Raw genomic sequence first — 13,523 nt, forward strand, 5'->3', positions numbered from 1 at the left:
AGGTTACAGTGCGTAAACGTGGAAAATGCCCATGGAAGTGTTCCATATTTTGTGACTCTCACCCTCTTATTCTCCCTTCAAGCACTTTCATAAAACGTCTCTGGGCCTTTTTTTTTTCATGGGCGAAGAGGAGGAGCAAGGGGTGGGGTGGGTGTAAGGGGCGTGCTTTAGTATATAATACCTCTCCCTGAGAAGTTTTGCCTGTCGCCTAGTCTTTGGGACAGCTTCTCACTCACCATCTCTATAGTTTAACCAACTGGGAAACTAACTCACCTGCAATTTCTCCAACCAAATAACTCCCAACATTTTGACTACTGCCATCTGACATGGAAACCCAGCAAAGATACGGACATCACTCACTTTGCCACACCTGCCGGAGAACGCAGAACAGCCGAATGAAGGTAACCAAAGAACAAGCAAATTGTTTTATACTCTCCGGCTCTGCCGTGTGCGTAATGAAAGACGTCTGACAGGGTTATAGCGGTGTTGTCTTGGTTTTATAAGTAGGAAAACCAGTTCGGGTTCTGTAGATGCAGTGCTCGCATCAGTTTTGTGCAGTATGAGAACCGGGACATCTTTTGATTTGTATGCAGCAGAGAAAGTTCAAGATGCATAAACGGCGAGGAGAAGCTTTGAGGCGTTTGGGGTAGAAAAAGAACAAGTAATTTTAGTCTTCTCGCGCCTGGATGGTGTCGTGGACACGGAGCAAACAGCTGATTTTTTAACCGGCAGATAGGGGGCGGCAGGTTTGAGGGTCAGTGAGCTCATTCCGGGGTGAGCAAAGGGAAAATATATGCTGAGTTTGGTGTTTTCGGCTAGTTAACTATCGAGCAGCCGGCCTTGCAACTTCAGGAGGGTTGTGTAAGAGTGGGAAGCTGGTGATACTGGCGACTTGTTTTTTTCCTCCAGAATAAGCACTTCTTCAGGTGCGACAGACATGACAGCAGCTGATAATAGCGGGCGGGGAAGGTGAAGAGCGGGTCTGCATATTGCGCCATGATTTGAGATGATTTTCTTTTTCTGAATTTCTACTTTGTCGAACATTTGAGCACGTACACCGTACACACGGGAGCCTGTGATGAAGACTGTGCCCTCTTCGTCTGAAAAACAAAAACAAACAAAAACCCAAAAAAAAAAAAAGAGTGGCTGATTTTGATTAAAAAATGGTATTTAAAATGTCATTAACTGTTATTTTGTTAATGATTTCTGTATGCCACAACTTTCTGCATGTCATGGCTACATTTGGTGACCCCCATGCTTCATTCCGCAGGTCAAGAGGATGTCTTCGACGAGTCGCGCGCTGCTCTTTGCACTGGCCCTGACGCTCTACGTAGTGGAAATGGCCTCGGCGGAGACGCTGTGTGGGGGAGAGCTGGTGGATGCGCTGCAGTTTGTCTGTGAAGACAGAGGCTTTTATTTCAGTAGGTTTCAAAGCATTACAAGTTTTCACGACGGGCTGCGTGAATGCTCATTTGCCTGTTGAATCTCTCTGTTGTTTGCTTGCACACATCTGTTTGGAGCAGAGGTGGGAAGTAACGAAGTACAAATACTCCGTTACTGTACTCGATTAGAGTTTTCAGGTAGAACTTTTGCTCCCTACATTTTTAAACACATATCTGTACTTTCTACTCCTTACATTTTCAAAACAAGCTAGCAACTTTTGCTTTAATCCATTTGAGGGTGGTTATTATTTCAGGTCATTGAGCCTTCAAACATCAAACCGCAATCACATTTGCGTATTAATCACCAGTGGATGTCGCCCAAAAAGAGATAAAAGAGGCAAAACCGAGTACCATAGTCAGTGGTTAAAGTTGGAAGGTTTTTTTTTATTTGTTTCTTCTTTTTTTTACTTGTTTAGGACAAACAGGTGAGTTTGCTGTACTGTGATGGATTTTAAGTAAAGAACAATGTGTGACTGGTACACAGTGGCTGTGTGCTCATGGTCAGAGGGAGGTTACATCAAGTGCAGCTGATGTTGGTGGGATTTATTCACTGAATTCTACCTTCATATCAACTGTATATTGTCTATTAATAAGGACAGCATAAACAGTGGATGGAAATCAGCGAGGACAATTTATGCAACATCTGCTGACATCTTGTTGAATTCAGCAAAGAGCAGCAGCAGCAGTGCAGATCAGCTAATCACAGCCTGTACACAAAGAAAATCTACTGGAGCTCTCAATAGAAATTCTCGTGAGTTGTGACTCTTTCCCCCACACTGAGCCATTACAGCTGATTTTAGGATCCCCCACCTGCTGAATCCCACTTTAACCTCTTCCCTACTTATTTTCCTGTTTAAAAGCCTCTACAATGTAGGCAACAGAAAATAGAGAGACTTTTTATTTTCCTAATTTTTCTCTAAAATTCAGACTAAAATTCTATCTACCAATATTATTTAATTATTACATTAGTATCACACAAGGTTCAGCGAGCTTTGCACAAAAATAACTGGTAGAAATATTCCTCAAAGAGCTACTTTTACTTTCTTACTTTGAGAACATTTCAGAGCCTGTACTTTTTCACTTTTACTTGAGTAAAGAAGTAGCTTCAGTACTTCAACTTTTACTGGAGTATTTTTTAACACTAGTGTCTGTACTTCTACTTAAGTACAGAATGTCTGTACTTTTGCCACCTCTGGTTTGGAGAGCTGAGACTGTGCTGCGGTTGTGTGGTATGCGTGTTTGCTATTTTTCTTTCTCACGCACTCACTCACACTAGCGCGTGCGCATACACACAGGGGGAGATTATAGCCAGCTGTGTGTCTCAAGACCTGGTCCAGGCTTCTCTCTCTGCTGAGTCTGCTTACAGCCCATACCTCTCATTGCATATGAAAGACTGGTGAACTGCAAAGGCACACACACGACTGGCGACACAATAGGCTGCTTGTTTACCAGTAAAGTAATAGCACCCCATGAGGCATACCAGTCACCTCAGCAATAGTGTTCCCAGGCCAGGAGACCACACTGATGAGTTGGTTGAGGTGGGGGGTTGTTGATGTCAGGCTAAGAGAAGACATCATCAATTCTAATCATTGCTTCCATGAAGATGGAGTAATTGTAAAGCAGTGTGTGAGGAAGCATTGTGGTAGCTGTTAATCCTAAACTGCGAACGCTTCTGTTCGCACACTCTGCACTGTGACATACATAACTTCACCTTCTTCTCAATAATCTGATTTCAAACACTTCAGCTGAAAAAAACAAACAATTTTAGCTGTTGCTTTGAAAATCAAGGTGTTTTCTTTGTGTGCTGCCACAGCAGCTTCTTTACCAATCAGGAAGATCGTTATCCAATTTGGGCCAACATAGATGTGCTCCCTTCTCTTTGTCCCCCTGCAGCACATTTTTGTTTTCTTTTGCTATCAAATCTGACCATCCCATGAGATTTCTCAAACATTGTGTGGGTCACAGGACAGCAAACAAGGCCTTTATTCATTGTGGATAATGTTCTCCTGTGCAACATGCTAACCATCCAACCCTTTTTCTTCTACACCTTTCTCTCTCTTGCTTTAGCCCTCTTTTGTTATGCATTCTTTATCTCTGTTTTGACCCTCACATTCCCTGTCTGCACCCATCCCCTTTCTCCTGGTATCTCTACTTCCCTACTGTTCCTCTCTCGCTCCTCAGCGTCTTTATCTCTGCTGACTTGGCAGACAACAAGGTCACAGAAGAGTTTTCCATTTTATATATTTTGCTATGCCTAATATACCTGCGAGCTTAGATGTCTTTGCTGCTCCCCTTTGGTCTCTACAGCACAGGGTGTTTACTTGTGTATTCACTCATTTAAGGACTTCCAGATAGCCCTAATCAGATTATCCTCTACAAACAAAAAGATTTGTTGCAGTTGGCCATCGAGTTCCTTTTATCCTCTTTGCTCCAAGGGCTGCTATGACTGTCGAAATAATCCTGCAAAAACAACCTCGATTCGTTACTGATGTTGTGTTTGCAGTCCCTAACCTCTACGTCTTCATTCCTTTTTGTATTATTCCTCAGGTAGGCCAACCAGCAGGGGTAACAACCGACGCCCCCAGACCCGTGGGATTGTAGAGGAGTGTTGTTTCCGTAGCTGTGACCTCAACCTACTGGAGCAGTACTGTGCCAAACCTGCCAAGTCCGAAAGGGACGTGTCAGCCACCTCTCTACAGGTCATACCGGTGATGCCCGCACTAAAACAGGTACGTCTAAGCAACAACAACAACAGGCCAGTATGGGAAATAGTGCTAATCCCAGCTCTATCTGTCCTCCCATCTCCTGTGCCCCCATTCACCTCTGAGCCTAGCCCCTATGTCACTGACTCTTGAGTACAGTGTACCCATGCTAACGCAGTTATATCTAGTTAATTGGCCAATGGAAAGCACTCGACTTACAAAGAAAGTGCTGACAGTCATGGAAAACATCACAAAAGTCACAACACGTTATATTCAGGAAAAGGGTGGGGGGTGTTAAGTGCATATATATCCTGTAAGATGGTGGACAAAATGTATTTGTGCCTGTCCCGAACCACCAGTTTCAGATCTTTTTAATGGATTCACAAGAGCAGTTGCTTGCCAGACCTCTTAAATCCAGTTAAACTTTTAAAACAAGCCTAAAAAAGATGTTTTTGCTTTGACTGCTCATAAAATCAGTACTGGTGGCATGACACTGCTAAAAATGTATAGATATAAATACCGTTACTGAGGAAAGTAATGGGCATTTGAAAGAAAGAAAGAACGAAAGAAAGAAAGAACGAAAATAAAAGGCTGTTAGGGACTTAGTTTGGACATGTCTCTAGTTTTTCTGTGTTGGGAGAGTTGATGGGTACAGCCTGCTCTGAGGGCCAGCTGTTCTTGGGCTATTGAGAAGGCCTGGAGTGAATGAAGGGGGATAAACACTCTTCAAGTGGCAGGACCAAAACAAGCCATTCAGATCTAGCACTGGCTACTCACGCATAAATTCTAGCTCCATTGCGACCCCTCCCGCTTTGTCCCTGGTGCTCAAGACAACACCTAGCATTGTTTAAAGAAGTCTTCTGCGTAAGAATTGAAGTTTGCGAATTGTGTTTATGTGCATTTCTGCGAAGGCTACAAAGTTCAATGAGTGTCTGAGTGAGTGCCGGCTCCTCATATGTATATGAGACAAGTGACCGCCCTTCCCTTTGACATTATGTTAAAGAGGCGCTTGTTGACAGCTTCTCCCAGTCAAGGAAACTAAAACAAGGACAAGGCGAATCTGTTATGACGTTCAGCGCTCTAAGAATGACATTTGATTTCCGTTTCACTGGCCCAAAAACGACTGAATGTTTTCACATAATAAACAAGGCTTTCCTCCATTGTAATAAGCACTTGAACAATATCTTATCACCCTAATGAACTGACTCCCTCTTTTCCCTTTTCTCCTCTATTTTCGCCCGCACGCCACAATAGGAAGTCCCGAAGAAGCAACATGTGACCGTGAAGTATTCCAAATACGAGGTGTGGCAGAGGAAGGCGGCCCAGCGGCTCCGGAGGGGTGTCCCCGCCATTCTGAGGGCCAGAAAGTTTAAGAGGCACGCGGAGAAGATTAAAGCCAAGGAGCAGGCTATCTTCCACAGGCCCCTGATCAGCCTTCCTAGCAAGCTGCCTCCCGTGTTGCTCACCACGGACAACTTTGTCAGCCACAAATGAGCCCGCTGCCAGCCCTTTGCACAGACAAGAGTTTTGAGGGTGAAAAAAAAGACTAGGGGATTATAGCTTTGTCTCTGACGTCATTTCTGTGGCAGTCCTCTTTGACCTCCCCTGCCCTGTCTGAGCTCACCAATCCCTCCCCCTGCACATATCCACTACGTCTTGAACCCCTGGCCCTTTTCTAATGCCCCCCCCCCCCCCCCCCCCCCCCGAACTCCCCCCCTCCCCACCAGCCCACCCTCCTCTGGCACACAGACATGCCTTCACATTCTTCCTGTCTGAACTCTTTCTCTCCCACTCTCTTTCAGTCACTGATACAAAAGGCACAAACACAAATGTCGAACAAAAAGTTAACAATTCGGCTGAATGCGGTTCAGGTGGATCCTTAAGCAAAAGACAAAAAGAGAAGGGAAAAAGAAGATGAAAGAGATCGGTCGTTTGCAAGTGTCAAGAGGACACCTAGCGGAATGTTTTTTGTCCTTGTGGAAGACAACTGAAAGTGAAGAGCTGCTTGCATGAAAGAATCCATTCCACATCATTTTTCCTGAGGCGAAAAGAAAATCCCTGTTAGTTCTTTAGTTTGTACCTCTACCTATAAAGGGACTTCCACACTGTAAGGAATTATTTTATAAAATTAGATTCCTGTTCCAGCACCTTTTGATCACAAACAAAAAGCAGAAAAGAGTCTGCAAAATTGCACATTGCCACGGATTACGTCAAAGTAAAGAAAAAAATGGCACTATTTTTTTATGAACAATGAACGTGTAGCTTAAAAAAATGTCATGGTGCTAGCTTTGGGAATGGACTCAAAGAAGAGGTGGAAAAGCACGTTTTTTTTCTTTGAATTAATAATTAAAGCTTTCCGTTTTAAGGAAAGTGTGACTTTTTTTAAATAAAATAAAGGATATGGGGGAGCTCCTGGCAGTGGCAATGTCAAGGGGGAAGAGTCACTGAGGAAAAATATGGGCTGTGTTGGCATCTAGGCTCATGGTGAGTGCTAGCGGCTGCTATTTACTAGTTTGCCAGCATAAGCAGCAAGGGATGACCCGAGACCTAGTCCCTGTTCCTCCTGTCCCTCTGAGGCTGCTGGACACGTGGAGCGCTATGGGGACACATACGGGACACCATGGACCACCTGGATTGGGACAGTACTATAGTTTGGGGACAGTACTTCCTGTTTGCCATGGCTTTGTGGACTGTTCTGGCAGGAAGTAACATGGCATGGACTAAGAACGAGTGGGATAATGATGATTATATTTTATTTTTTGTCTTTTTTCATATCAATGTTTCAATGAAAAAAAAAGGAAAACCCTGTCAGTTTCTGGTACCGTGACATTCCTGTTTTTCCAAGTTAGGCTTTTTTTTTATTGTTATGATGTTATTTTACAGTTATAAAGAAAGGGAAAAAACAGCAATAATGTCAACTAACATTTTATTTTTATTGTATATCAGTAGTATTCACATGCTTTTGCCTGAAAACAAATACTTGAAACTATATTTATATATATACACGTCTACATGTATATATATATATCTATAGATATATATATATGTATGTATATATATATATCTATATATATGTATATATATATACATATATATAGACATTCATATATAGATATATATATATATAGATATATAGATATACTATTAGTTTCCAGGGACGTTGTGTTATTTTCCTTTAGTCTGAGCTGTACCTTGCGTAATGAGCCGCCAAGCTTTTTTGTTCGTTTGTTGAAATACAAATAAGGGCACTGTATAAAGGCATTATTTATTTTGTTATAAAATATATTTGAAAAATTGGTCCAAATAATATACGTAGCACTGATGCTCAACTGCTAGATTTATTTTGTATGATCTCTGTTTTCCAATTGGAGTTGTAAGGCTTTTTTTTGTAGATGCTTTGTACCAAAAATGTTGTTTTTTTTTTTCCTGTTTCATTTGCCATAGTCCTTTAAATTAATATTTTAACAGCAGCATAGCCTGGATTGCTTAGGCATGTTATGTCACAAAAATAGGCACATACTCTTAATCTGTTGGTCTGCATGGATTTCCAGGAGCCTGTCAGGGTTGTCTGAGAAAATGAAAGCATCAATGAGTAACTTTTTCATTGCTGGAAAAAAAAAGAGAAATAACTGTTCAACATGGATATTACTCAAACCCACTATGTTTTTTAAGCCACTTTAGTATTGATGGTAGGGGAGGGGGAATGACGAGTCCTTCATTAAACTGTGTTTTTATAAGTGTGCATGGTGTCCTATGATCTTCTAAGGAACATCTAATGCAGTGCCAGTCCCACTGATACTCTTAGTTGGGTCATGAGGCCATAAGTGTCCACTCAGCTGTGGAGTTGTGGGTTTGCATAACACATGACCTAACCAAGTCATCCTATTCATGCTAACGTTGGTGTGATGCTAGCAAACATCAAAGGTCATTTGAAAGTCACTGTCTGCCAAAGAGAGACTATCTATCTATCTATCTATCTATCTATCTATCTATCTATCTATCTATCTATCTATCTATCTATCTATCTATCTATCTATCTATCTATCTATCTATCTATCTATCTCTCGAAGTCTCTTTTTGGTATAGCACAGTGACTCTGTGCATCATCAAGATATCTTGATCTTGTGCATCATCAATATGCATCTGTATTTGCATTGGTATGTGTGTTTGGGGTTCGAGATTCATCCCTCACAATCTTCCACTAATGCATCCATTATGCATTTACTGAAGGGCTATCATGCTGAAACATTTCTGAAGCACTCAGGAAAAAAAATGTGCTCTCTAAGGGAGAAGTGGAATCGTTGCTGAGTTTAAGAGATAATCTTGTTGTGGAAGGTGAGCTGAGGTTGTTACCCATACCTGGCCACAATAATATAGTTCTCTGTAACAAACCACTGAAGCCCATGTCAGAAGCAAGGTCATCCTGTGCCACATTATCACAGTTTCCTCCTCTGTTGTGTCATGCATCACCCCCATGAAACGGTGACTCAATGGATAGTTGCCATATTGTGGTGTAGAGTCGAGAGAACACTTGTGTCTTTTTTCTGTCAGAGAGATCTCAATTATCAAGGCTGCATCTTGTCTCTAATTATATTCTACTTCAGTTGTGCAACAAAGCAGGCAGTGCAATTATTATTATTATTATTGATATTATTATAATATTTTATATTTTATTTTATATTTTCCTGCTAGGACTGCATTCATTCACTATTGTAATGTTCAAACAGGCTACTCTAGTGTTCTTATGAATGGCGTGGAAGACAACCACTTCTTTTCGCTGAATATGAAGAAATATCTTGCTGAGCAAAGGCAACTTCTTCTGTGTCAGTAGATCACTCAGCCTGTGTGTATTTTATTGATTTAACCTCTGCACGCTAGGACGTCCGAAATGCACAATTCATGTACTTTCATTTTTAATATCAATAAAAAAACATTTTATCAAACATTCAATGCTGATTCGCTACTTTGTTCTGCACATTTGCCTGCCTTGGATGTGTGCTTACATTTTTCTTTATATGTGCATTTTTGAAATCCCTTTATATCGGTTAAACCTTATGTACCCTATAAATGATTTATTACATCTTCGGGCCTTGCAAAAAAATCTCCAGCTGCTTTTAGCACCCACTCTCTTCCTCTCACTCACACCCTTTTTCTTCTCTCTGTCTCTCTCTCTCTCAATCCGCCTGCTCTTCAGACCTTCTCCTTCTGCATGCCACACTAAACCTGACCTGTTCTCACTGCCTTTGGCACACCCATCTGAACATCTATCCATCCATCCTCCAGTGGCTTGCCAACTACCGGAGTAATCTCCCCTTCAGAGGCCTATTTTAGTAACCGACATGTCTCAAATTATCACATGCATATTCTGTAAATGGCCCAACCTTTCATTGTTGACATGCATACACACACCCACCCATGAGATGTCTGTTGCCAGGCAGATTTACAACATACTATCTTTGTTCCCAGAATGGAACCGTTTGGGGCACAAGGTTATCTTTGTTCAACGGTTTATTGAAGTTCTTTGCAGTGTTTTAGGCTGGAATCAAAGACTTTGAATTTTACAACCATAGGTAGAGGATCTAATTTTCTTTGGCTTTGGCGCAAACTTTTCTCTTACAATGATGGGATGCACATGTGGCTTCTCCACTTCTGGCAAAGTGGAGAAGCTGGTGGGATAATGTAGAGGAGCTCATGTTCTGTGTTTTATGGTCATAAATCGCTCTATTAAATCACCTTTGCCTGTCTCATGAAACCTTATTGCCCCACTAAGGAGTTTGTTCCCCCACAAAAAACAGGGGAAAACACTGGAAACATATACTATCAAAAATGTTTTGTTTCTGAAGCATGGCTCGTTGCGACGATGCGAGCATGAGTGCTCCATACTTGATCCCTGCAGCCAGGATGACTCCTTACAGTTTACATATTAAAGCAGGAACTGTGCTCCTCAGCATCCAAAGCAACACAAGACACCAGTCAAACCAAAAAATCTAAGGCTAAGGTGAAATTGCAGTAGAGCTGAAAGAAATTGCATTTTCATTAATGATTTCATTATTGAGTATTAATCCCTTTGTTGCATAGAACAGAACAAAGCTTTTCTTCCCATCTGTCCGAGGTATGCACGTAAATTCAGCAAGGGCATTTTTAACTTCTTAAATTTAAACGTACCATTGTGTCTAAATCTGGAGCTGGGACATATTGCCACTATAAAATTATCCTAAATAAGTAAACAATAGAGACAGCACAAAAATTGCCACCTCAACATAAAAGTGGTGGAGACAAATATGCCATAAACGCAAACCCACGTATCCATCCCCAACAGAGAGGCCTCCTGAACTGTGGAGTGGAGATGTGGGTGGCACAACTCTCCCAGGCCTGACATTGGAAACTGCCAAAGAGCACACTAGAGTTAGTTGTGGTTGGCCGGATGCACGGGATGCATGTAAGGCCAGGCCAACTATTGAGGCACAGGGTTTGGCAAGCCCAGACCATCACAGCCCAGCGTGGCTACACAGGCCAATTAAGATGGGCCTTCTCCTCTCCTTTCTTCTCCTCTCCTCCTCTATCTCTCATCTCTCCCGCTCTCTTTATCGCTCACTTTCTCCCTTGTACTCCCTCTCTCGGTCCTCACAAAGCGTGCTCACACATTCCTCTTTTCCCACTTTGTCTCTCTAATTGCTGTGGACTGAAAAGAGGATGGAGAGAAGGCAACGAGATTGAGAGGAAGAGACAGTGAGAGGGAGAATTAGAGGGAAAGGGGGTCATACCACAGAAGCTCTATGTCCAGGACAAACTGTATTGGCCATCTGGAATAGTCAAAACTCTTGCGTGTGGTGTTTATGGTTACAAGCATCTAACACTTCTTCTGTCAATAATGACACAGGAAGATAGTCATTTGGCTAATTTTCACCCAAAGAGCTTAAGTTGGTAATGCAAAACATAATTCAATCTGCATCTTTGCATTGGCTCTGAGGTGGTTACAGCAGAGGCTGAGTATAAAGAGGGGATTGTGTTTCGTCAGCGCCCCACAAAACTCCACAATTGTTGATTCCTAATCAACCAGGAGCTGTGACGAAGCTTTCCTAATTATGTAACCGTAGGTTCGGACATATTAACAATGAAGTGGAAGTTTTAGTGGAATTTCTCCAAAGTAAAACTATGCGAGGAGAAGAGAAGGAGGTCAGGTCTTCTTCATGTTTGTTTATATTGTTTACATTGTTTAGTTTGTTGTCATAAGTCTTGACTTTTTTTCTCGTTCTTTTCAGTTGATATAGACTACATCAGAGTTTGTAAGTGTAAAATAAAACTTTGGGGGGTGTGACGAGGTAAGAAGAAAGAAAAGAAAGAAAAGAGCTATATGGGGACAGAAAAACAACTCCACAATTTCAGTGTTTGTCTTCCGTCTTTGTCTAATGGTCACTTAAAAACCATGAGAATGATCCATACAGCCCACTCGCACACTAAACATAGACAGTTTTGAGTGCAACATTTGTAAAGTTTTGCAATTTTGAGGCTTTTGGTGTCTTGGTCAACAAACACTGAAAGGTCATAGATGGCAGAAACAGAAGAGCAACGTGGATGTGACAAAATGTGATGGACTGTAGACTGCAGGGCCTGAACATGGGAAATGAGGCGGTTAAGCCATATAAAATCAAAACAAAGGGGGAAGTGGTTTCCATTGTGGTCACTGGGTCATTGCATGACAATTTCCTCTTACTGGAAAACAAGGGGGTCACAGCTTTACACTTAAATATACTCTGTGTGTGGTGCAGACTCTGCCTGGGCTATACTTACTCACAGGGGTTAAATGTTACACTCTACGGGCTCTTTAAGGATGTAAAACTATCTGCACTTTCACACAAACAAAATTAGTGCGTGTTATCCATACTCCCCAACTAAGATTGCCTTCATCAATTTTATTCATTTTTGTATCGCTAAAGACTTTTATTTAATTGGAGGTGTTGCAGGAAAAGTGAAGTGGGTGGCAGTAAAGATTTAAAAGCGAAACGCTGCACTTAATTAAACAAGGTCAGCATCTTGGAACGTTTAAAGTTTCAGAGTTTTTAACTTTAACATTATCCAGGTGGGTCCTTACTTTGCTTTCTCAGCGCATTCATCATTGTTGCATGTCAATGTCAGTATGTGGAGGTCACCGGGGCACTACCCGCAACTATATGCACACACATGCGTGCGCGCAGGTAATGCATTCCTGTCAAGATTCATTAAAAACATTAGAGGCGGGATGGGTGAAAAAGTGTGGGAGAAAAAGGAATTCTTTTGCACTGTACTGTTACAGAAAAATTCAAAAGAAGCTAAAGGCAGACAATCACCGATGCTGGCACTTGTTGTGGCAGTAGAGGCACAATAAACCAGGCAGCACAATAACCAGGGACACTCCCCGCTATGTTTGAACAACATATAATTACAGATCAGGATAGGAGAGCCCATTCTGAGGGGAAAATAGCAATCTCTCTTAATTACAAGGCAGGCCATGATCCATACCTATCCCTCACTTCAAATAACTCTGCTGGAAGACTCTCTGCTGGAGTGGCTGGCAAAATTATTTCTGTTCAGGTAGCGCTAAGCAGCACAAGCTCTGAAAGGACTACAAGCTAAAAGGAACTCCACAGACCGATGAGGAAATTCACCGAGGAAATTCCAAGATTTTATTGCATGAAACAAAAAACAAAACAAAAGAAAAATTTGCTGATCCAAAAGAAAAGAAAAATAACAACATAGCAGAGAAACAATCTTCGCTAACTTCTGCTCAACATGTTTCTCCATTTTTATAAACCATGCGCAAATCCCTTTGGAACTTATTATGGGTTTTGAACAACAAGTGTTGAGTTGGACTTTTGTACATCTCTTGAGCAAGTTCCAGGTTGTGCGTCCAGCTGTCGGGCTCTCACACACAAAAACAGGCTTCAGTCTGAGTCCCCAGTGAACAGCGTCGGCTACGGTAGAGGTTCCTCTCAGGCCAGATGAGCATGCTAGTTATCTTCCCCATATAAACAAGATAAGCTCCATTTCTTTGGCCCTCACCAGGGTCCAGAGGTTAGAGAGTCCATTCTTTCTATTACGCTCTTATGGTTCCTCTCTTTGACCTTTTAATTCTTCTTTTTCTTTTTATTGTTTTGTTTTGTGTGTTGTAAGGATAGGTGCCGTGTCTGCTTATTGTCTGACATGTAACTCCGTCTAATTTCAGTTCACGTCAATTTTATTAGTTCGCACCAACAGTCAGCTCAGTTCCCTAGAGTTTACTGGAATTTTGTTTTTTAATAAGTGCAGCAGTTTATCCCGTAAACAAGCACCTTTCTTAAGAATGACAGACATTCCAGATATTGTCGGAGCCCACACACCAAACACAAGCAAACACAGACGC

General features: G+C 41.8%; 1 protein-coding gene across 1 annotated transcript; it reads left to right on the plus strand.

The window, feature by feature from the left end:
• Positions 1 to 216: 216 nt before the first annotated feature.
• Positions 217 to 5,843, plus strand: igf2b (insulin-like growth factor 2b). The gene is made up of 4 exons (XM_006789582.3): positions 217 to 401; positions 1,271 to 1,421; positions 3,990 to 4,171; positions 5,399 to 5,843. Exons 1-4 carry the CDS (start codon positions 327 to 329, stop codon positions 5,636 to 5,638), a joined length of 648 nt encoding a protein of 215 aa, XP_006789645.1. The 5' UTR covers positions 217 to 326; the 3' UTR covers positions 5,639 to 5,843.
• The last annotated feature ends 7,680 nt before the right edge of the window (positions 5,844 to 13,523 follow it).

This window comes from Neolamprologus brichardi, chromosome 7, assembly GCF_056152115.1.
Source record: "Neolamprologus brichardi isolate AB-2024 chromosome 7, ASM5615211v1, whole genome shotgun sequence".
In the NCBI taxonomy this organism is placed as follows: Eukaryota; Metazoa; Chordata; class Actinopteri; order Cichliformes; family Cichlidae; genus Neolamprologus; species Neolamprologus brichardi.

Bases quoted from the DNA above. Each gene is read 5' to 3' on its own strand.
- igf2b (XM_006789582.3), top strand. From the start codon at position 327: ATGGAAACCCAGCAAAGATACGGACATCACTCACTTTGCCACACCTGC. The intron at 402-1,270 runs GTAACCAAAGAA...TTCATTCCGCAG, and splicing joins CGCAGAACAGCCGAATGAAG to GTCAAGAGGATGTCTTCGAC. The intron at 1,422-3,989 runs GTAGGTTTCAAA...ATTATTCCTCAG, and splicing joins AGACAGAGGCTTTTATTTCA to GTAGGCCAACCAGCAGGGGT.